Source organism: Protobothrops mucrosquamatus, unplaced genomic scaffold (genome assembly GCF_001527695.2).
Source record: "Protobothrops mucrosquamatus isolate PMUCROS unplaced genomic scaffold, P.Mucros_1.0 scaffold898, whole genome shotgun sequence".
NCBI classification, from domain to species: Eukaryota; Metazoa; Chordata; class Lepidosauria; order Squamata; family Viperidae; genus Protobothrops; species Protobothrops mucrosquamatus.
Window position 1 is genome coordinate 35,721 of NW_015387150.1, and position 23,083 is coordinate 58,803.

The 23,083-nt window shown below is 38.5% G+C and overlaps 1 protein-coding gene across 1 annotated transcript in view; it reads left to right on the plus strand.

Moving 5' to 3' along the window:
• The first annotated feature begins 4,480 nt into the window (after positions 1 to 4,480).
• Positions 4,481 to 23,083, plus strand: part of LOC107290452 (rho GTPase-activating protein 7) — a 92,138-nt gene continuing 73,535 nt past the window's right edge. Inside the window, exon 1 of the mRNA XM_015819330.1 lies at positions 4,481 to 4,624. Within this exon, the coding sequence (XP_015674816.1) occupies positions 4,510 to 4,624 (115 nt within the window). The 5' untranslated portion in view covers positions 4,481 to 4,509. The remainder of the gene's footprint in view (positions 4,625 to 23,083) is intronic.

Below are 23,083 nucleotides of genomic sequence, written 5' to 3' on the forward strand. Positions count from 1 at the left end.
GCATCCATAGACTTTCAATCTATGATAAATTGATAACAAAGGTATAGGTAGTGCTGCCCAAGACAGTCTGTTTTGCCAAACAGCTCCTCTTGTTGCACTATTTTTCCTAATATGTAGCATATACCATTTTTCTTGAAATACCCTTGTTAGAACAGAAAAATCTCTCCCAAACTTAAGTGGGTGTTTTTCTGAGAAGGCTAAAAAAGACTGACCAAAAAAAATCCTGGTGAAAAATATCCTGCAGCCTTGGTGTCACTACTGAAAGGGCCCTGGCATTAACTGTGCCTTGGAAGACAGAGAAAAAATAGATCAGTGCCTCAGCCAATAATTCTAGAACAGCAGTAGTGTTATCCCAAAATTGTGCAGGATTTTATAGCTAAATTGCCTATAGATGTGGAGGGAGTGTTGTTTTGCCTAATTCATGGGCTGTTTCTGGATGCTACTGGACATGGCACTGGTACCATTTCTTTCCACACTAGTCAAGGACAAAGCTAGCTTGTTATTAGTCCCTCTCTCCCACTTCACCATATGCTACTCCAGGCTAATTCTGGACTCAGGTTTAGTTCTCTTTTAGAAAGTGCTAGATGTGCATTAAGAAATAGCCTGACAAGTCACAGGTGCAAAGCACCTCCACATCTTTGATTTGTTCTTAGGGCAACTCAGTCGGTAATTAAACCAGCCAGGAACCAAAGTGAAATACAGTATGTAGTTATTCATATTTTATACCCATAACTATCTGGTATGAAGTAGGTTTAATAGAGAAATAATGACTAGACCAAAGTCACCCATTAATCATTTTTAATTGAAATTTGAACCTGGATTTCTTCAATTTTGCATCCTAAATTTTGTTGGTATGTTGGACAGATTCTTGAGGCTGGGAACGTTCTGCAATTTCCCTTAAGATCAGAAGGGGGGAAAAAGAAAGAAATGGTGAAAAGAATACTTGCTTGAAGATAAGGAGCTTAATGGAAAGAAGAAGACAAACTGTTGCAATGGTCTTTTCCTTGTCAGCCATAAAAGTGTTAGTGTAAGCCACCAAAATAATGCTAAATATTTTTTGGGGGGGGAAATAAATTAAAAGGTATAAATATTGTTGTGGGTATAATAAACCTTGATTAGCTAAAGAGATTATTACTGGCGACTAGTCTCTGGTCACTTCTGGATTCTGGATAGCATCTTGAAGTCAGATAGAAGGATGGCAGGAGTGTGATGGCTCAGTGGTTAAAGATGCTGAGCTTGTCAGCTGGAAAACTGACAGCCCAGGTCTGATGGGGTGATGGGGTGAGCTCCCATTACTTGCCCCATCTCCCGCCCACTTAGCAATTTGAAAACATGCAATTGTGAATAGATAAACAGGTACCACTTTGGGGTGGGGGGGCGAAATGTAACAGCATTCCATGCATCTCGGCATATAGTCATGACCATGGAAATATCTTCAGACAATGCTGGTTCCCTTGGCTAAGAAACAAAGATAAGCACCACCCCCTAGAATCAGACTCAGCTGGACAGGGGAAATCTTTACCTTTACCTTTAGAAGGATGGCAAGGAATAATACCACTAACTTGCTAATCTGAAGAAGTCGTCTGTCTCTATTCAATATTGAGTATTTTGTGGGTTCAAGCAATGCAAGGTAATACTTGGTAGTATTGTTATCTTTTCAAGTGTGAGAAAAAAATTGTTTCTAATTGTCAAAAGGGAACAGAATGTTTTTTTAAATGTTCTCATCTCTCATATCAAAATAGTCTTCTCCCAAAAAGATTTATTTACATATATGGGAGGAATTGTGCCTACATGTCTGCTGTCATGATACATATGATTGCCAAGATCCCACTATCGTTGACCGACAAAAGGCTTAGCTTTTATATTAAACAGCTTTGTTTTAGTACTATCCTGATGTTCGGATTATTTTATGGTATGGATTTACCCAGGATTCGCATTTTTAGCATAATTAGAGAATATATATATATTCTCTCTATACACACACACACACACACACACACACACATGTGCCATACAAGTAGTCCTTGACATACATTCACTTAGCAACCATTCAAAGTTACAATGTTATGACCCAGGTGGTCAAGGCAAGGCAGGCCTTTAGAGAGTCCTTTATTGCCCTCAAGAACTGATCAACAACTGGCCCTCCAATGATCAGTAAGGCTCCACCCCACATTACCCTGAAGGTACCCTCCCAAACAACAGCCCAGGTATTACCAGGAAAGTCCACAAGGTGAAGTCCAGGCATAAAACAAATGGCAGTCCTCAGGGCAAAGACAGGGTACAAGGCAAAGGCAGTTCTGAAGATACAGTCCACAGGGGCAAATAAGCAGTCCTCGAAGCAAGGCAAAAAGGCACCAGTCAAAGTTGGGGGAGTGTAATCCAAAACAAACATTTGTTTCTGGCAAAGACTAACTCCCCATGGCTTCTCCTTAAGTTACTTCATCCCAGGTGTTCCTTGTGAAGAGAGTGGGGCAACCTTCTCCTGAGGAGCCTTGCAGCCTTTCTCTGGGCTTGCCTACGCTCTGCTCTCCTTGTCCTTGGATCAGTGGAGGAGGCAGCTGTTCCTCATCAGAGGAGATTGGCTGCCTATCAGCACCACTGCCTTTCAGCAGCTGACACCCCCCCCCCCCTATATCTCTGCAGGCAGGCAGCTCTCCATCCAGTTGACCACCTCCTCCAATGCCTGAGGGGTCCAGGACAGCATCATCCTCAACCTCTGGCCTCTCCAAACATGCCAAGGGAGAGCGCCATCCCTATCGGATGTTTCCAGTTCCAACTCCTCCTCCTCTGACCTGGGCTCTGATGGGGCCATGACAGATACTGAAAAAATGTGACTTATGACCAGTCCTCGTACTTATGACCATCACATCATTTCCCACAGTCGTGTGATTCAAATTTGGGCACTTGGCAACTGGCATGTATTTATGGCAATTGCAGCATTGTGAGGTCATATGATTCCCAGCCAGCTTCCAAGAAGCAAAATCAATAGGGGAAAGCGGCTTTGCTTAACAACCACTTGATTCACGTAACGACTCCAGTGATTCACTTGATACCCATAGCAAAATGGTCATAAAATAGGTCATGACTCATTTAACAATCAAGAACAGAATAGAATAACAGAGTTGGAAGGGACCTTGGAGGTCTTCTAGTCCAACCCCCTGCTCAGACAGGAAATCCTATACCATTTCAGACAAATGGTTATCCAATCTCTTCTTTAAAATTTCCCGTGTTGGAGAACTCACAACATCTGGAGGCAAATTGTTCTGTCAGGAAATTTCTTCTTAGTTCTAGGTTGCTTCTCTCTTTGGTTAGTTTCCATCCATTGCTTCTTGTCCTGCCTTCAGGTGCTTTGAAGAATAGCTTGACTCCCTCTTCTTTGTGGCAACCCCTGAGATATTGGAAGACTGCTATCATGTCACCCCTAGTTTTTCTATTCATTAAACTAGACGTACCCAATTCCTGCAATCATTCCTTATATGTTTTAGCCTCCAGTTCCCTGATCGTCTTTGTTGCTCTTCTCTGCACTCTTTCTAGAGTCTCAACATCCTTTTTACATTGTGGTGACCAAAACTGGATGCAGTATTCCAAATGCAAGGCATTATAAAGTGGTATTAACATCTCACGTGGTCTTGATTCTATCCCTCTGCTAATTGAACCTAGAACTGTGTTGGCTATTTTGGACAGCTACATTGTTTAGTGACAGAAATTCTGGTCCCAATTGTGGTTGTAAATTGAGGACTACCTGTGTGATGTCTCTGCACTTTAATAGACCTTGGCACATGGGCTTTTCTGTAATGAATGAATCCTTCACATTAAGGCAAAGTACAGTCTTGATAAATTCCAGTTGAAGGATGACTATATGTGTTAGACCAGAAAGAAGGAATTGTGATTGCCATGCTCTGCTGTCCATATGGACACATCTGGATACATCTGGATAGCCATGGTGAGAAACAGGATGCTGGCTCAGATAGGCTCTTTGGTCTCTCCCCAGGGCTGCTATTCTCACACATAAAAGAACTGCAGAACAGTCAGAGAACTGGAAAATGAGGAAGCTAGTTTTTCACATGGTGTTAAATCAGCAAACCCTGGAAGTGGTACAGAGTGCTGCCTGACATGTTATTGTGTGGTTGCCTAATGCTTTTTATTTGCACAGCAGAGCAATGAACATGTTTATAAAATGTGGCAGCTGAGATGCAAAGCTGTGCTCAGAGTTGAAGGGGGGGGGGAAGAGACTCTCTATTGGGTTGCTATTTCCTTTTCAGCCTGACCCCAGATTGTTTGGAAGGAGTTTCCTCCTCCTCCTGATTCTCCCCCACCCTCCACTCCCCACCCCACCCCCAGCCTCTGAGGGGTGTTAACAAATTACATGCAGACTTTCTTCCAGAGCAACTTTTTCTTCTGTCTGATCTAAAAGGAGAAAGCTGACAGGACGGCACTGGCAGTGATGGCAAACTTTTGCTTAGTTGGATCTTAATGGCTGGCTGTGTCCCTGTGGACTGAAGAGGGAGGATGGCATATCCAGAGAAGTCTCTCTTGAGGAGGTCTTTCAGTGAGCACATCAGGGTCTCCACCAACAAAGCCTGGGATATCTTTTGGAAGAGTGCACGAGAAAAGCGTTTATCAGGTCAGTTGCCTGAGCTATTTATAAAGTTCCAATGCAAGGCAAGTCCTGCTTTGCTTAACAGATCCCTTACATGCGCCATTGCATGCACTGTCGAGCCAAAACCTGATTGTTTGGGGGGAAGCTTGGATTCCCACATGACCCCTAGGTGTTGCAGAACAGGAAATGCAGATTATCTTGTCCCAAAGTACCTGCCGAGTATCAAAAGCTGCTTGACATGGCCTCTTTTCTTATTAACATTGACGCAAAGCAAGCTTCATGCGCTGGGATGTGTCAAACAAAATATGCAGTACAGGACATGATGGAATATGGAATCTGTGTGGAACAGGGAGTTGTAAAATTCCCCAGTAGTTCTGTTCCCTCAATGCCACTTTGCAAATCTGGCAACCGTAAATAGCTACTATGTAAAGCCCAAGAACAAAATTAAGATACTTGGAATTTTTTTTAAAATATACATTATATATTTGCATTGATGTATAATACTGTAGTCTTCTAGCATCAATCAAAGTACATATGGAAAAACCAACTAATTCTAAATGATGGTGTGATCATGAGAAGATGGTTGTGTTGATACTCTGACACTCAGTGGGGAAATCTGGTACTACCAAGTAAATATTTGAGAAATGTATTCTAAATGAAGTATTGCTCCTAGAGAATACTGTTCCCATGACATTTTGGCTTTTTTAGCCTGAGCTTATGTAACTTTTACTTATGGATCTATTGGAGGCAATGTTCCACTCTTCAAAAGAAAAATTAAGTGTCTATGCTAACGCTGGCAAAAGTGTTGAGCTTGTCCTAGCTTAAATGTCAGCTCTTGGTCCTTTCCAATTTTGCTGAGATATAGGAATGTAACTTGGCAGCTTCAATGTTTACTTTCAGGTGGTTCCATTCAGTCTGAACAAGATTCTACTTCATAGGTAAGAGAAGCAGGACTATGTGTGTGCCCATCTCTTCACTTAAGAGGGTCTCTTAGTTACTTCACTTCTTGATATGACTGTGTTACCACATTCAAGTGAACATGAGAACTTTTGAGTTGGCTGCTTATGTGGACCAGTTGGCTTCTTAGAGATCAAAGTAGTAGGACACTCATTCTTGATATTGTATATTCATTCCCCTGGAGTTTATTTATTCATTTGTAAGTTAGCATCTTTTAAGCAGAGGCTTGCATATAAGGAAGAGGATAAGATTTTCATGATAATAATAAGGAGCTCAGGATGCAGTTCTAAGATGAAGAAGTCAGAGATTCAGAATGTATTAAAGCAGCAGAATGTTTATTCAACTTCTGTAATGCTTATTCTACTTTCTGGATCTGCTTTCTCTTTATCTGTCAAGGGAATGCCCTAAGGGATGGGATAGGACAGGACTCACAAATGGCAGGAAGAACAAGCAAGGGTGATAGAAGATGGAGTAATATTGAGAAATCCTCTATGTGGCCTTGAACTTTCTAGATTTGGTTGTATTCTGTAAACTGGGAAAAGATGAGGGCAGGAAAGTAAAAGTGAAAGCAATCAAATGTTCTGTGGAAGAAACCTTTCCTAGTTGCCAAGACTCTGAAACCTGAGTCCCACGCTGCACACATCTACTTGCATCAATAAAAATAAAAATACCTTAAAGCTAGATTTTTTTTGTAAGGGAATATCTTATATAGCAAAAATTCAAAAAAGACCTATAATCCAGAATGCAGGACCTTGTCCCCCTTTCATCTAGCAATGGCAAAAGCATTCGTTGCGATGTCCTCTTTTTCTGCCACGTCCCTATGATGCTATCATTTCATTCTTACTCAACTAGTGAGACAGATTTAAATTTTTGCAGTGGTACCTCTGTTAAATTCTTTTCCCTTTTCCCTTTGAAGTCAAAAGTATCCACCATCAGCCACAGGACATGTGAAATATGTTACACTTGGCCACCCATTTTGTTGGAGGTGAGGTTGAATGACCAATAATAGGCTGGACAGGTTATTTCATACTCGGTCATTTCAGGACACAACTTTTGCCCTTTGCCCTCTGATTCCCCAGAAAACATCTGTTGCCATTCTGCTGTTGTCTTCATAAAGGGTTGGGTAGAACAGTGTTGACCAATGGTCTTTTGGATCTGTACAAGACAATAACAGTTTATTTTTTAATATTATGTTCCTTTAGCAGCCTTACTCTAGCACCTATTCCTCCCTGCCACTATCTATCTATCTATCTATCTATCTATCTATCTATCTATCTATCTATCTATCTATCTATCTATCTATCTATCTATCTATCTATCTACCTACCTACCTACCTACCTACCTACCTACCTACCTACCTACCTACCTATCATCTGTATCTATCTCCATCTATCCATCCAATGATCTGGAAGAGAGACATTAGAGGGAGGCTAGGGATTGGCTGCAATTTCAAGCTTGTAACTCAGCAGTGAGGAAACTGAAACATCTCAAGTTTTTGAAAAGGACTCATCTGGAGGGAGTGCTATTTGCCATTAGCTGAGAGAGAGAGAGAAAGAGAGAGAGAGAGAGAGAGAGAGAGAGAGAGAGAGAGAGAGAGAGAGAGAGAGAGAGAGAGAGAGAGAGAGGGAGAGCTCACCCACTCTTCTCTAAAAATTTGAGCAATTATTTCAAACAATAGCAAAATTTTAAAGTTTTGTTTTAAGTTAGCTCACCAAAGCAAGAACACATGGCTGTAATTACACAGATGAATGGATCTGTCAAAACCAGTTGTACATATTTCCTTGCCCCACAGGAATTAAATGAGACATACATATATATACACACATACACATACATACATACATACATACATACATACATATAAAGATAGCTATTATTTCCATCATTTATTTGTGCTTGATTTTCGTGGCTACTACAAAACATAATGTTTTCCTCTCCCCAAGTTGTCTGGTAGGTCAGCAATCTCCGTGTCTCCCACTAAAATACTTTGGGACATTCCCAATACAAATGTGTTGAATAAAATACATTTATAAGAAAAACAATTTCCCAAACTCCATCCCATTTGAACATGAGCAAGGCAGATAGACACAATTCTATTGGTAGTGATTTAGGGGGCAATGAATTTCTTTAACCACTACACATTGTAAGTTAGAGAAGTGAATTGTAATTGTTATGGGGTGGCAATGAAACCTCCTACATTTGGGGAGATACTGAAAACTTTCATAAAAGAATGTATGCAGAGATGCATGAATATATCTTCTGGAAGGTCTGATGTAATGAAGAATGTTTTGATGCATGCCTCAGAAGACCTGACATGACCATTTAGGGCTAAATGGAATTATACTTTTCCAGAACCTTGTACAGTCAGGCTTCTCAACATCAGAAGACTAACATCCAGATGAATGTTATCCATCAACATGGGAAGGTCACAGATGGATTCTTGTATGTGTTGTCTTCCTAATTGCCTGAACAAAGGTAGTTTGTTCTGACTTTTGTTCTAACTGGCTACGGTCAGCTTGTTTTCTGTCTTCCCAATGTTCTGAGGTCATCTTGAACCAAATACATTTGTAAAACAAAAGGCGGAAAAGAGAATGCAAAAGAAGGACAAATGTTTAAAATAAGTGAATGACTCCATCATAAGTTTTTTTCCCCTCATGAAATCTCAATTTCAATCAAAGTAAAATGGAAACAATGACCTTTGCTCAGTAACTTCATAACATTTTTCTTGTGTTCAGATTATGAATTAAGCATGAAGCAATACCTAGAATAGCACACAGGAGGGTCTCTCAGCTGCATTTGATTTGGAGATTGAAATAGAGTAATGGTGACACATTGCTTCATTTGTTTTCAAGAAAGAGTGTGGAAAAACCTTCTTTGATGGTAGAATGTATAGATAATCTCTGCCCCGACAGCTGTAATTAATCTGAAGTGACGTAACCATTCTTCTTTAGCTAGTGGGAGAAATCAGAATTTTCAGATTGAAACTAAAGCATTCTGTGCATGAAAGAAATAAATGCTTCAGACCAAATGACAGTAAGAAATGGCTAACTTACATGAACTGGTTTTATAAATATTTTTTCTTTTAAAGGAGTTTTATGGTTCATTCACTAAGTGATGTAGCCATCATTTTATGTTCATCTCAGCTGGGAAGCAAGAGGTTCTTGCAGGTGTCCTACAGCTGGTATTTTTCCTGTTTTGAAAATGAAAGTGTGACTAAATACACATGGTGTTAAGCCTGTCACTGAGAAATGGAGCTTAGCCTGATCACTCCTGCTTTACAGGAAAGGAAGCTCATTGATTAGAGAAGAAGCGATCAAAGGATAAACAGTGATCTCACTTCCTTTTCCTTCAACTCAGGGTGGAGGGAGGTCTTGCCAGAAAACCTCCAGCCACTTTCTCATGGCATTTTTCTTCTTTCTAAGGGTGAGCTGGAAACTGCTCCTCCTCACTCATTCTCTATCTATCTAAAGACACTGCTTGGTAAGAGAACATCACCAGAACTCTAACATTGTGGGAGATGAACTGTACTAGTCTATGCCAGCACAAAAATCAGAATATCAGCCCTTAAGAGAAGTTTTAATAAAAGGCATGAGTGAGTTGCAGTTCATAACAGCTTGTGTCTTAAAATAAAAAATTTCAGTTGTCATTTTCTTTTGTTCTCTCTAATAAATGGGAAATTAGCTCTGTCATCTTTGTCAACAGCAGGAGATGCAACCTGCTCTCCTTTCCTTATGTCCACTAGCATCATTACCGAAAACAGGTAACATCGGGGCTTTTTTTGTCATAGAACGCACCATAACAATTACCATTCACTTCTCTAACTTACAACGTGTAGTGGTTAAAGAAATTCATTGCCCCCTAAATCACTACCAATAGAATTGTGTCTATCTGCCTTGCTCATGTTCAAATGGGATGGAGTTTAGGAAATTGTTTTTCTTATAAATGTATTTTATTCAACACATTTGTATTGGGAATGTCCCAAAGTATTTTAGTGGGAGTCATGTTCAAAGGCTGGGATCTCTACGAAAATCTCTTTTTAGTCTTTTATACTTTATATTCAAACGGTAGAGGGGAAGAATAAGAATAAAGCCAATGTCTTGTGATTTGGCGGTATTATTATTAATAATAATATATATTAATTATATATTGGTCAGATGTAAAGGTAGACCTACAGTATGAGGTTTAATCAGATCTATTTATTAAATTGGGTTTAACTTAAAGGTAAATTAAAAGTAGTCTGTTCACTGACAGTTTCAACTTTAATTTATTTCAAGTCAATATCCATATTAAACTCCAAATGTAAATTTTTCCACCTTGTTTGACAACTTCTTAAAAATAATTCAATCTTTTACAAGCAACCAAATTTTGTTTTATTGGGCCAATTTCATTCCACATAGAAAGCTGACACTTCCACTCATTAAACTAACTGGGTGTGCCAGTGGTAAATGTCCCAAAAGATTAATAAAATGCCTTCTTGTAATTTAAAGCCACACAGTGCATGGTAACATTAATAGTATTAACTTACCTTGAACAAAATCATAGTCTTTTAGATACACTAAAAATTGAAGGTTTTTTTTTTCAACTACAAAGGTAAACTTTGTAGGGTAGGCAAGATGGGTTGTATGACGTGTGTGAGTTCCGGCGCCTTTTTTTTTTTTTTTTTTTTTTACAAAAAAAGCACTAGACTGATGATGTTACTAGACTGATGATGTTACCTAATTTGGGTAATGAAATGTCTCCAAAAGCACCAAGGACCCCACCCCCCACCCCATTTCAACCCTGAGCTACAAATATTCTCCTTTATTGATAACACAACTGTGCAATGATTTCACCTACCAAGGCAAGAAAGACTGAGCTTACTCCCATCAGTCTGCTGCAAAGTGAGAGAAAATAAGGAGGTGGCTTTTTCATTACAGTCCTATAGACTACATAAATCACATCCCTTCACAAAGGCTTAAGTGCACAGGAATAGTTTCTTGCTCTTTTGTAATTCATCTTCCACTGGTACTCAATATGGATGTTGGGAAGGGCAGAGAGAATAAGAAAGTAGGACTTCTCTTCTCTTCTCTCCTCTCCTCTCTTGTCTCCATCTCCATGTCCTGTTTCTGCATCTAACATCTGGATAATGAAGCAGGAAGGATTAGTTTTCCAAAGAAAGGACTTTTTACCAGCTTTGTCTTTTCTCTCTCACACACATGCATTGTCTCATATGAAATCTGGGACATTTTGACCCAATTTTTGCTTTTGGTAGAAAGCAAATGAAGGAATAACTTTTGCTGCTGCAGAAACAGAAAGTAAGCAGGCAGATGCTGGTGGCTGATCACATTTAGCCTTTGGACAACACTATAAGCTTTATCATGCCTCCTACCTTGCTGATTAACAAAGGTCAAAAGTAAAAGGAATTTGGACTATTATTAACTTCTCTTACCTGCTGTGCTGAACCTGTTCATAGAATAACATAACTTTGATAGGGACAGGTTTGGTTTCAGAGAGTTTGTGTTTGTGATGTTTTTCATTTTATTGATATATATATATATATATAAAATTTAGAAACTGTCCATCTCTCTCACAGAAAGACTCTGATTGGAGCTCCTTCCCTGTGGTCTTTTATAGCCAAAACTCCAGACCATGGGGGAATTGAACAATTTTAAATGGTGGACTTAATATTAAAAACAATTACGGTATGTAGATTTAAAAAAAAACCAATTCCAATCAATTCTGGATGCTTTACATAATAATAAAAAAGCTAGGACAGTAGAAAAATCATACAAAACAGGACAAAATCTTACAAAACCAAACCTTGCAAGTGTTCTCCCACCACCCTGGGAGAAAAGCCATGTTTTCAGCATCTTTCAGAACATCATTACCGTACAGTAGAAACTATACAGATTTCTGGGGAATACAATTCCAGAGGGCAGAATACATGATAGTCAAGGCTTCCAAAGATCCAGTTGAGGGGACTTGAGGTGTATCCACTTTGCTAGATATTATTGGACAGGGGAAACAATCAGAGTTGGGTGATCCCTCAAATAATCAGGCCCTACACTATTAAAAATGGCTTTATAAGGAAGCCACAGGTACCTTGAAATAGACGTAGAAGCAACTAATACAGCAATAGTATCACTTGTATATTATGGCATGCCCATTACTGTTCATGTCACTACATTCTGGAGTTGCTGTACCTTACAAATGATTTTCAAGAGCAGCTCCAAGTCTTGCAATATTCCATTTGTGAGATGACTAGAAGATAAGTAGACATATGAAGGACTTCTCGTTCCAGGAATGGGCACATCTGGATGGATTTATGCAAAGGTTTCCTTGGCCATAGCTGCCATTTGCCCCTGAAGCAAGAACTATGAGTCCAAGATGACACCCAGATAATAAGCTTATAGGACTGTCTATTTAAATAGCTATATACTGTATTGCATCAGGAAATTTAAGCAATATCTATTCTCTTGGATCTTTAATGCTATAATGAAACGTCTGCTAAAGCTGATTTAATGTTGGAATCCTCTTCATCGCAAATAGTTCAAGGAGGATGGTTTTGATACTACTGTATTTACTGAACAAGAAGGTTTAACACTCAAGAGCCATCACTGTATCACTGCATCTCAAAAAAATAAAAAATAACCATATTTAAGACAGACAGTTTCGTATAGTGGTTAAGGTGCTGGCCTAGAAGCCAGGATGCTGTGATTTCTAGTATGGCCTTAGGTGAAAAGGTTGACTTTGGGCTAATTACTCTCTCTCAGCCCAACACACTTCATAGGGTTGTTACGGTGGGGGAAATGGCTTCCTTGAGTTACTTATAAAGTAATAAAGGTGGGATAAAAATCTAACAATAAAATAAATAAATATTCCCTGGAAGTTCATCTGGCTTTAGCTGGGTCAAAAGAAAAACATTGGGCAAGTTTTTTCAAATTTCTTCTCATGTTGAATTTCAAAGTGGAATCTTTAAAATGCCAGTGCCCTATGACACATAGTGTGTTTTCTGTCTTTACAGACATGGCGAGTGCAAAGGCATTGTTTAGGAAAAGAAATGTGCAATAGGAAATATTAGGATAAAAGTCCACGATTAGATAATAAAGTGACGAATAGCATTTCTACAACACAAACAAATTCAGCTTTATACATATACAAACACAACTATGTTTTATTTTCTGCTATAAACTTTGAGGCACAGTTAAATTTTTAAAATTTCCTAGGTATATCCATTCCTAGTATTTGTTGCTATTTTGGATCATGAAACAAACTACATAGATACTCGTTCAGTACAAAGAGCACATGTGCAAAAGCAGTTACAATGTGCTGCAGAAGCCAATCCACTTTTATGTAGGTTTCCAGGGAACTGTTCAGGCATTTTCCATTTCAGTGGGTTAATGAATTATTGTTTAACCCAATTTGTCTTCACTGGAATGGCTCTCTCTCCAAGTACATATTCAAATGCTAGCCTTATGTATCCCACCCAATTCCAAGCATTTAGTTTAGGATTCTACCACAAATTATCTCAGATGACAATCCAGTCCTATCATTTAATTTTCCTTCCAAGTAACAGGCTGCAGAGTAATACATCACATGTAATGAAAGCGTTACATCAAAACAGAGCAGAAATTCATGTGGCTGCTACTCTTCCATTCTGAGGAGATGGGAAGTAACAGGATAGTATAGTGTTGAAAGAAAAATCTTCAGGTCCAGTCCAAGCCAGGAATAAGAAAATGGAGATTGCTTTAGGAAAGAAGGTCCAGTTTACTGAGTTACCAGAAACTTCAGTGACACAGCATGTGTTTCTGGGGTGGCTGACAAAATGGAGCTGGGAGTGGTGGGTTTTTATACCTTCTTGGGCTTTTGTGTTTGGAGTTGTTCCTGTGATATTGTATTTGAGGCTCTTCCTGTTCCTGTGCAATGAACTTTGACTTGGGGCTCAGTGTGCCCTTTTGTTGTTCTAATGGTGGTGGGTTAATCCTCCTAAAGGTTATGTTCCTTGGAGTCTTTCTCTGGGTCTATAGCTGAAGGCATTTTGCTTATGAATAGGTGGCCCAGTCTTTCTGAATAGATTACTGAATCTGCATTTCTAAAAGGTGGTTTCCTGAGTTTCTACTTGGGGCAGGGAGACTGGGGGCTGGTTTCTAAGATTTTTCTATTATTACTTTGGGGAAATATAATATTCTGCCTTTTTAATATCCCCCCCTAAAATATTTCCTTCTCTGGGAGGGTGGGTGGGTGCTGACTTCCAACATTAGGAAGAGTAGGGACTGAATACACATGCTCAGGAACAACTCGTCTTCCTTAGGTACTATTGTAGGAAATACTGCAGCAAACCAGCAATTTAAACTATTTACTGTCCAGCGGGAAAGCCAGCAATGAACAGTCCTCTAAAAGTTAGTTCTCACACTGTCAAAAGTAAACAACCTGATGGAAGATCAGGCTATTACCAAAATGAGGAACAGATGGAAACTGTATCTCTGGCCCAAAAAAGGATTTGCTTTCTAACCCTTTTACATGGACTGTGTGGGAGGAAGAAGTGCTAGAAATTTGACCATTGATTGCTAGACATACAGAGAGCTCACATTTGATTCATAGCAGCTGCTGGAACCCTTTCGCAAGGGCTTCATAGTTTTGCCGCAATAAATCTATTTCTCTGACCCTTCATGTCCTGAGAAATGCATTCTTGCAGTGTTTTGCCTTATTAGCTCAGAGAGCTCTGACTAGTCCTCAGCTAATACTTGCCTTCTGTTGCAAACTAACCAAATGGCAAGCAGACGCCGTGCATACAATGGGGCTTTTTAATGCTTGTAAACTTAAATTTGGGGAAGATTTCTGCAGGTGACCTCGGATCTGCAGATAGCCCAGTGAGCATCCTCTAAGGAAGGTACAGTACTTGATATCAGAAGTATTATACAATATGTATAATGGCCATATTTAAACCAATAGCTGTGCAGAATTTGATAATTTCCCACACTGTTGCTTAAATGTACTGCATTCAGCTTAGTTGAGGAAGCTGTACTGGTGTCAGTTCTCAGTGAGCGATGGCTTTGAAAGACACACGCCAAGATTTGTTTTCTGTGTTGACTAGAGAACTCTCGCGGTATGTCACGTATGTGCCAGAGGGGGGCAGCAAAGTAGCTACAGGTACTATTTCATACTATTGAAGAGGGAGCTGAGATTGGCAGCGTCTTTGGTGGAGAAGCTGATACTAACTTTTCTTGGAAGAGAAAACATTATATACAACATTGGTAAGCTTGTGAAAAGCCACACAAAGGCAGTGGTTTCTTCTCATACAAACAGCATAGATGCCTTTTTCATTAGTTATCCGTGCAGCTTCTCCTACCTAGTTGTGAGTTGCAAACTAGATCAAGTACGCTGTTCAGCCTTCCCATCAATACACACAGTATTGCCTATGAAGTAGTTTGGTGGTCTTTTCTTTTTTACTTCTGTTCATCCATGTCCTATTTGTAAGGGATTTAAAGATATGTAATACTGGTGGGAAAGGGGGGGAAAAATCTAACAGTGTGTGACTGAGGATATCAAAAGCCAAACTCCTTTCTTGGGCAGCAATACAATGTTATCCAACCTGCCAAATAATAAAAAATTCAATGGATGCCTTGTTTACACAATTTCTGTATTGTTTAGAAAAGGAACAATGAAAAGTTGGCATTTTGGAATAAGTCCACAAAAGAGCCAGTTTGGTATAGTGGTTAAGATATCAGGATAGAAACCAGGAAATTGTGTTTTACTCCCACCATTTTGGTGGCCACCACAATTGTCTTTTTACCAAATGAAGGGTTTTCATAAATCCAAAATGTCCTGCAGGTTTTGCATCATGACTTCTCTGCGGGACCAAGATTCTCTGGCTGGCTGGGACGTACAATTTACTTCCCTTCCATGCTAAGCCCTCCTTTGACAGGTCATTTTTATGTTTCTGGAACCATTCATCTTCCCCCAAAGCATCTTTCAATGGTTGCGTCAATGACTCTCCCGCCGGTTGCAGAGAGGCTGTTCTCTGCTGCCTCGTAAGCACTGACACTGCAAGCTGCTTGGATGGTATGATGGAGTTAACTACTTCCTCTCGAGCACTTTTGTATTGGGGCATATGAGAGAGGGCATCTGCTAAGAAGTTCTTCCCTTCCCCCCCCCCCGGCAAATTGCAAAGGGTGAATTTGAAGCGGTTAAAATACTGAGCCCATCGGACCTGCTTAGGGGATAATAATAATAGTAATAATAATAATAATGATAATGATGATGATGATGATGATGATGATGATGATGATGATGATGATAATAATAATAATAATAATAATAATAATAATAATAATAATAATAATAATAATAATAATAATAATAATAATAATAATAAAGTTGGAGGTCATTTAGTCCAACCCCCTGCTCAGGCAGGAATCCTATACCATTTCAGACAAATGGCTGTCCAGTCTGTTCTTAAAAACTTCCAGTGTTGGAGCATTCACAGCTTCTGGAGGCAGGTTGTTCCACTAATTAATTGCAAGGATAACTTCCTTGGGATCCTTAATGCCTTCAGATTCTTATGGTCTGTCCGTACCTCGAAAGGGATCTTACTGCCCTCCAAAAACTGCCTCCAGGTCAGTAGAGCCCATCGGATAGCATAAGCCTCCATCTCCCAGCATCGGATAACACATGAAAATCATGTGACTTTGGGCCAGTCATTACTCTTAGCCAAAACCACCTCACAGAATTCTTGTTGAAGGGAAAATAGGAGGAGGAAGGATTATTAGATATGTTTGCTGCCTTGAGTTATTTGAAAAAATAATAAAGGCAGGATAAAAGAAGGAAGGAAGGAAGGAAGGAAGGAAGGAAGGAAGGAAGGAAGGAAGGAAGGAAGGATCTCACATCAACTAGTTGGAAAGAGACAGTTCCTCAGGATGATTTTCTAGGAGATTGAAAGAGCCTTTGCCTCTTTTGCATTGATATGTAGTCATTTATTTTCCAGAAATGTGGACTTTTGTTTTCAAGACTGTACAAGATTGAGGCATGCTTCTTAAAAACAGGTTGGCCAAATCCTGTCCCTGCAGTGGCATCATGAACACTGAGTAGCAAACTACAAGACAACATTGATACCATTTTTGGGGGGAAACAAATGAACAGAAAGCTAGTATTTTAAGCCTATTGTAGAGTTAAGACATCTATAAAAGTATGTGTATCAGAGGGAATCCTAAACTCATCAAGCTAAAGAAATTGTGAAAAATCCTTATCTATTTTTCCCGTGAAGAAATTATATTGCTGGTCCATCTGCTCTGATTCTTGGTTGACAGAAATAAGCTTATTAGCTGCTGAAAAGTGCTTATCACTCAAGAAGAAACATTTTCCCTCTGTAAAATTTCTAGATTTTTAAAAGTTCTTTTTTTAATAAAATTAATATTTGGAATTTGTTCGATATACTATTTTAAACAGCCTGGGTCTCCAGTAATAATTCAAAATGAATAAATATTAGTGACCTAGACTTCTAAAACATATTTATCTTCTAGTTCTTCCCAAAAATCTATGCATTTTTATAGAGACACTGGAATCTGTTAATAATAATAATAATAATAATAATAATAATAATAATAATAATAATAATAATAATAATAATAATAATAATAATAGTAATAATAATAAAGTTGGAAGGGACCTTGGAGGTCATCGAGTCCAACCCCCTGCCCAGGCAGGAACCCTACACCATTTCAGACAAACAGCTGTCCAGTCTCTTCTTAAAAATTTCCAGTGTTGGAGCATTCACCACTTCTGGAGGCAGGTTGTTCCATTGGTTAATTGTTCTGTCAGGAAGTTTCTCCTTAGTTCTAGGTTGCTTCTCTCCTTGATCAGTTGCCACCCATTGCTTCTCATCCTGCCTTCAGGTGCCTTGGAGAATAGCCTGACTCCCTCTTCTTTGTGGCAGCCCCTGAGATATTGGAACACTGCTATCATGTCCCCCCTCGTTCTTCTCTTCGTTAAACTAGACATACCCAGTTCCAGCAACCGTTCCTTATATGTTTTAGCCTCCAGTCCCCTAATCATCTTTGTTGCTCTTCTCTGTACTCTTTCTAGAGTCTCAGCATCTTTTTTACATCGTGGTGACCAAAACTGGATGCAGTATTCCAAGTGTGTTACTTAACATATTCACTCTTTGTGTGTGTGTGTGTGTGTGTGTGTGTGTGTGTATCTCTGAGTTGACTACTGATGACTGCCTGGCAAGTCCTTGAAGTTTTCTTGACAAGATTACAGAAGTAGTTGGCCATTGTCTCTTTCTTTGGGCAGTCTTCCCATTTCTATCCTGGTGCCTTAACCACTACACCAAACTATTCTCTTCATTCTCTCTGTATAGACTAATTTCTGGATGCCACTGCATTCTGCATATTTTGCACTGTTTTCCAGGTTCTGTTCTCTCTCCCCCTTAGGATTCAGCTTAAAGTCCTCTGGATCAGGTTGGCATGGCAACTTTCAAACATTTCCTAATTCTTTTGAGGCAGAACCCAACTCTGCCCTGAGATCAGCATTTCAAAAATGTGTCCCAGTAGCAAAAATTCCCATGGTCACTATCTGTATAACCAATTATTTATTCTCAATATTCTACCAATGTTCTTAAACAGAAAAGAGTTAAGAAAACACCACTCTGCCATCAGTTCCATCTCTTTCTGCTCTTTTTGAATCACCAAAAGTAGGTGATTCAGACAGGGCAGAGCAAATGAATGAATTTGCAATGTTGTTAAATCAAATGAGTGAACAGCTAAGAAAAGTGGAGGGATGTGCATTTATGTTAATTTTCATTCTTGCAAATGGATTATTCTTCAAAGAGTGTTCAGGGCATTTTGCTTTTGTGGAGAAAGAAATCCAGCTGTGTTTCCATGTTCACAGAACATATAACAAAAATAACTTTTCTATTTATAAAAGGAAAAATACCTCTTGAGAATAGTAAGTACTTAATGCCTTTCTATCATAAACTCTTCCTTGCATGACCACATCTTAGCCTTACATGGGTTCTGATAAAAATAAGTCTGTTTGGACGTAAATTAGCTGCTAACTTGGTGGTTGTTTTTGTTATTTTTCCATGCTAAGTCGGAATGGGTTCAGGAATGGTGATTTGACTAAGGCCACCTACTAAGTTCCATGGCTGACATGTGAACTGGTTTGGAGCTGAATCTAGGCTTCCTGGCTATAAAACCCTGTCTGCTCTTCTATTGTTTATTCGAACGATGTAAGGTCTATTCACTATAAGATATATGATGTGTCCTTCTTGGAATACTTTCTAGGTTTTTATTCTTGTTTGTATGATTTATACAGAGGAGAGCTCTATTATATTTGGGATCTATTACATTGCCTTGCCAGAGTGGCAAAGTATCTTTTTCTGGATATTGTTGGAAATGGAAGGAAGTAACATATTTAAATAAAGTTAATTTCAGTGTAGCGTGGAACTGAAAAATTAATGTGGGAAAATAATGATATCGATTTAATTATAAATGAAATGCCTAAATTGGATATCAGAAAGTTTGAGTTTGTGCCACCTTTGGAGATGACTTGTGCAATATTTTAAATGAATGGGTTTTAGAGGAAAAAGTTATTCTGGTTAGGAATGAAATGAGGGAATTCAGGAATTCTTTGAATATCCCAATAATTTATTTTTCTGAATTCCCTCATTTCATTCAGTGAAATGAATTCCATTGTTTCATTCAATAATGAATAAGAATGGTAACTGCTTAGCTTCCAATGTTAAATATACATTTATTTGTGCACATGAGAAATGAGTCTAAAAGGATATTGATGTGATCATCATGATGAAAAATTGAGAGTATTAGTGAAAGATACAAGAACAATACAAGGATCTTAATGTGGTAGACACCATATTTATGATAGTGCCAAGAAAGAATCTTGATAAAATTGGACACAGAAGAAAAAAGGGGAAAAAAACTAGAGTAGAAAGACTGTAGGAAGAGAAAATACAAATATTGTATGCAAAAGTATTAGAAGCTTAGATTAATTTCCCAATGGGATAAATTCAAGTAGACATAAAGGAACATGATGTGGAAGTTTCTTGGAACAGTGTGGAAGAAATGATATTACAAAGTGCTAGAGAAGTGTGCAGAATAATGCTTAAAAGAAGTGTAAAAAATAGGCTTGGTGGAATGTTAAAGTGTCAGACGAGATGGATGAGGAAAGAAATGCAAGCATACAATGAGAACAATTATTACAAAAAATGAAATTAAAATATAATTAGTGTGCAATGCAGATTGAAGGAGAAAATGTCAAGAAATGTAGTCAAAGAGAGCAAGGAACAGTTAAAAGAGGTGGCAAAATTTCAGAGAGGTTTTAATGGAAATTTAAAACACTGCTTTTGAAGAAGTGAGTGGCTAAAGTTAAGAATTAAAGTGATAACATTATTTGGATAAAATTGTAGCAAGAAAGACCGAAAGGAGTATTTCAGAAATGTATACAGGATTCACTGTAGCATCCATGAAAAGAAAATGGATGATTAGGACATAGGAAATGCTGTGAGGTGTTGAGAAATAATAAGGCTGCAGGGTTAGAAGATTTAATTGGGAAATGACTGTTATAAAAGTGGTTTGATCAAATAGACTAGACTAGACTAAATACATAAAGGAATAATCAACTGGTTCCATCAAGAAATCTGCAGTTGGATGAAGTTGATGAGATTTCACACACACACACACACACACACACACACACACACACACTGCCAAAAACAAGTTTTTTTTTTTAAAAAAAGTCAGTGTATATCAATGTATGGACCTGCAGGAAGAAAGTGTACTTTTCGAGGACAAAAAAAAAAGTATGAAGAGGTATAAGGAATGATGTTGGTAAAGTTTAGAAATAATTATATTTTGCTTCTTATCTCCTATCTTTAATTTTTTGGCTTAAAATTTCTAACTCTTTCTGCATTTTCCCTGCTTTCTACTTCTGTTTGCTAGGACATACATTTAGAGACAGTTAATGCTCCCAGAAGAGAGTCCGTTTGGCATAGTGGTTAAAGCATCAGGCTAGAAACCAGAAAACTGTGAGATCTAGTCTTGCCTTAGGAATGAAATGAGCTGGATGACCTTGAGCCAGTTATTTTCTCTCAGCTTTAGGAAGAAGATAATAGCAAACCATTTCAAAAATCTAGCCAACAAAATTGCAGGCAGTTGACTCAAGACTGACTTAAAGGCATCTAAACATATCAAATACCACTATTATCAGATAAAATGGCCAAATAAGAAAATGTGCCTAGTCCAGTGATGGGATTCAGCCAGTTCGCACCACTTTGGCGGAACTGGTAGCTAATTTTTTGTTGCCCAGGCCCAGAATGGACTTCCGGAAGTAGCATCCACACAGAGAACCGGTTGTTCACATATTTGAATCCCACCACTGGCCTAGTCCCTCCATAAAATAAAGTAGAGGAACGATAGAAAAAAAATAGCAAAGCAACTCAAGATTGCTTCAGTCAGCAATATTAGTACAAAATAACATCTCAGCTATTGGAAAATTGGAAAGCTTTTATGAATAAAAGCCTGCCTCTCACTTTTGTTAGCCATCTTTGGTGGATGTGTAAAAAAGCCAGAAAATTTTAGAAATTTTAGACTAATTCAGAGGATCTTCAAGATTAATATTCAATTGAAAGCAGAAGCTTTTCTTATGGGATTGATGGATAAACATCTGGGAAAAATAATCATGTAGCTTGGTTTTTATATATGATAACTGCAGTGAGATTCTTATATGCGCAAAAGTGAAAAGATTTGGCATTGCTCACAATGGAGGAACGGTTTGGTGAAGATGATAAATTTGCAGTGATGGCTGAATTGACTTCCTTGATTAAAGAAAAGACACTATCTACATTTATTGCTGAAGTTGCTTCTCCCCCCCACATATATATTCTGCACTTTACATTCTTATTTGTTTTTATCTTCCCTTTAAAATCCTTAAATAGAAACTATATAAAAATGAATAATTACCTTCATCTTAATTTCTGAGCATGCAATTGTAATTATTGTAATTATTTCATCACCAAGTACTGTACATACAAGTAAATAAGACTTAAAAATATTTTAGCAGCTAATTATATTGCTTAAAGTTTTACAGGCCAGTGACCATTTCTACCAGAGTTACAGATAAAAAAATGAGGATGCAATGTAAAAATAGCAGAAAACTCTTAAAGTTTCTAAACACAACACAACTATGAATCTATATTCTGCAGGGGAATAATGTGCAGCGCATTTAACATTTTGACATCTCTGGATTTATTGCTGAAGCTGGCATCTAACTGAGCATCATCTGCCAGGTAAAAGAATACAGAACGTTCAGGAGGACATGTCAAGTTTCCTCTTGTTTTGTAACAGCCATGGAAACCATCAAGTCTCTTTGAGCTAGAATATTCATAGCCTGTATTGAAATTCACAATACTTTAGAATATTAACTCTGGAAAAAGAGGAGNAAAGTAGAGTCCAAAATACAAAGCAAGCTTCCAAAGTTGGTTCGTCTGCTTACAAGTAAACTCACAAGTTAACTTCAAGTTGCAGCGGCGGCGGCGATTTCTTGCTTCGCCGAAGCGAAGGCGTCCTGGATCGCGGAGAATCCTCGGGGCTCCGGAGGAGTTCTCACCTACATCGTCCATATAGGACGACTCGGGAGCTCAACTCCTACCCCGGGCAGCTCACCGATCCCCTTATGCCCAGGGGAAAGGTATCAAGCCGTTTGACAGCAGATGCTGGCTGTCAAACCGGCTTTTACGCAAAACAGGCGGGAGGCAGCAAACAGCTGCGACCAGCGAAATCGCCTGCCACCGGAAGTCTCTGCAGTGAGATTCTTATATGCGCAAAAGTGAAAAGATTTGGCATTGCTCACAATGGAGGAACGGTTTGGTGAAGATGATAAATTTGCAGTGATGGCTGAATTGACTTCCTTGATTAAAGAAAAGACGCTATCTACATTTATTGCTGAAGTTGCTTCTCCCCCCCACATATATATTCTGCACTTTACATTCTTATTTGTTTTTATCTTCCCTTTAAAATCCTTAAATAGAAACTATATAAAAATGAATAATTACCTTCATCTTAATTTCTGAGCATGCAATTGTAATTATTGTAATTATTTCATCACCAAGTATTGTACATACAAGTAAATAAGACTTAAAAATATTTTAGCAGCTAATTATATTGCTTAAAGTTTTACAGGCCAGTGACCATTTCTACCAGAGTTACAGATAAAAAAATGAGGATGCAATGTAAAAATAGCAGAAAACTCTTAAAGTTTCTAAACACAACACAACTATGAATCTATATTCTGCAGGGGAATAATGTGCAGTGCATTTAACATTTTGACATCCCTGGATTTATTGCTGAAGCTGGCATCTAACTGAGCATCATCTGCCAGGTAAAAGAATACAGAACGTTCAGGAGGACATGTCAAGTTTCCTCTTGTTTTGTAACAGCCATGGAAACCATCAAGTCTCTTTGAGCTAGAATATTCATAGCCTGTATTGAAATTCACAATACTTTAGAATATTAACTCTGGAAAAAGAGGAG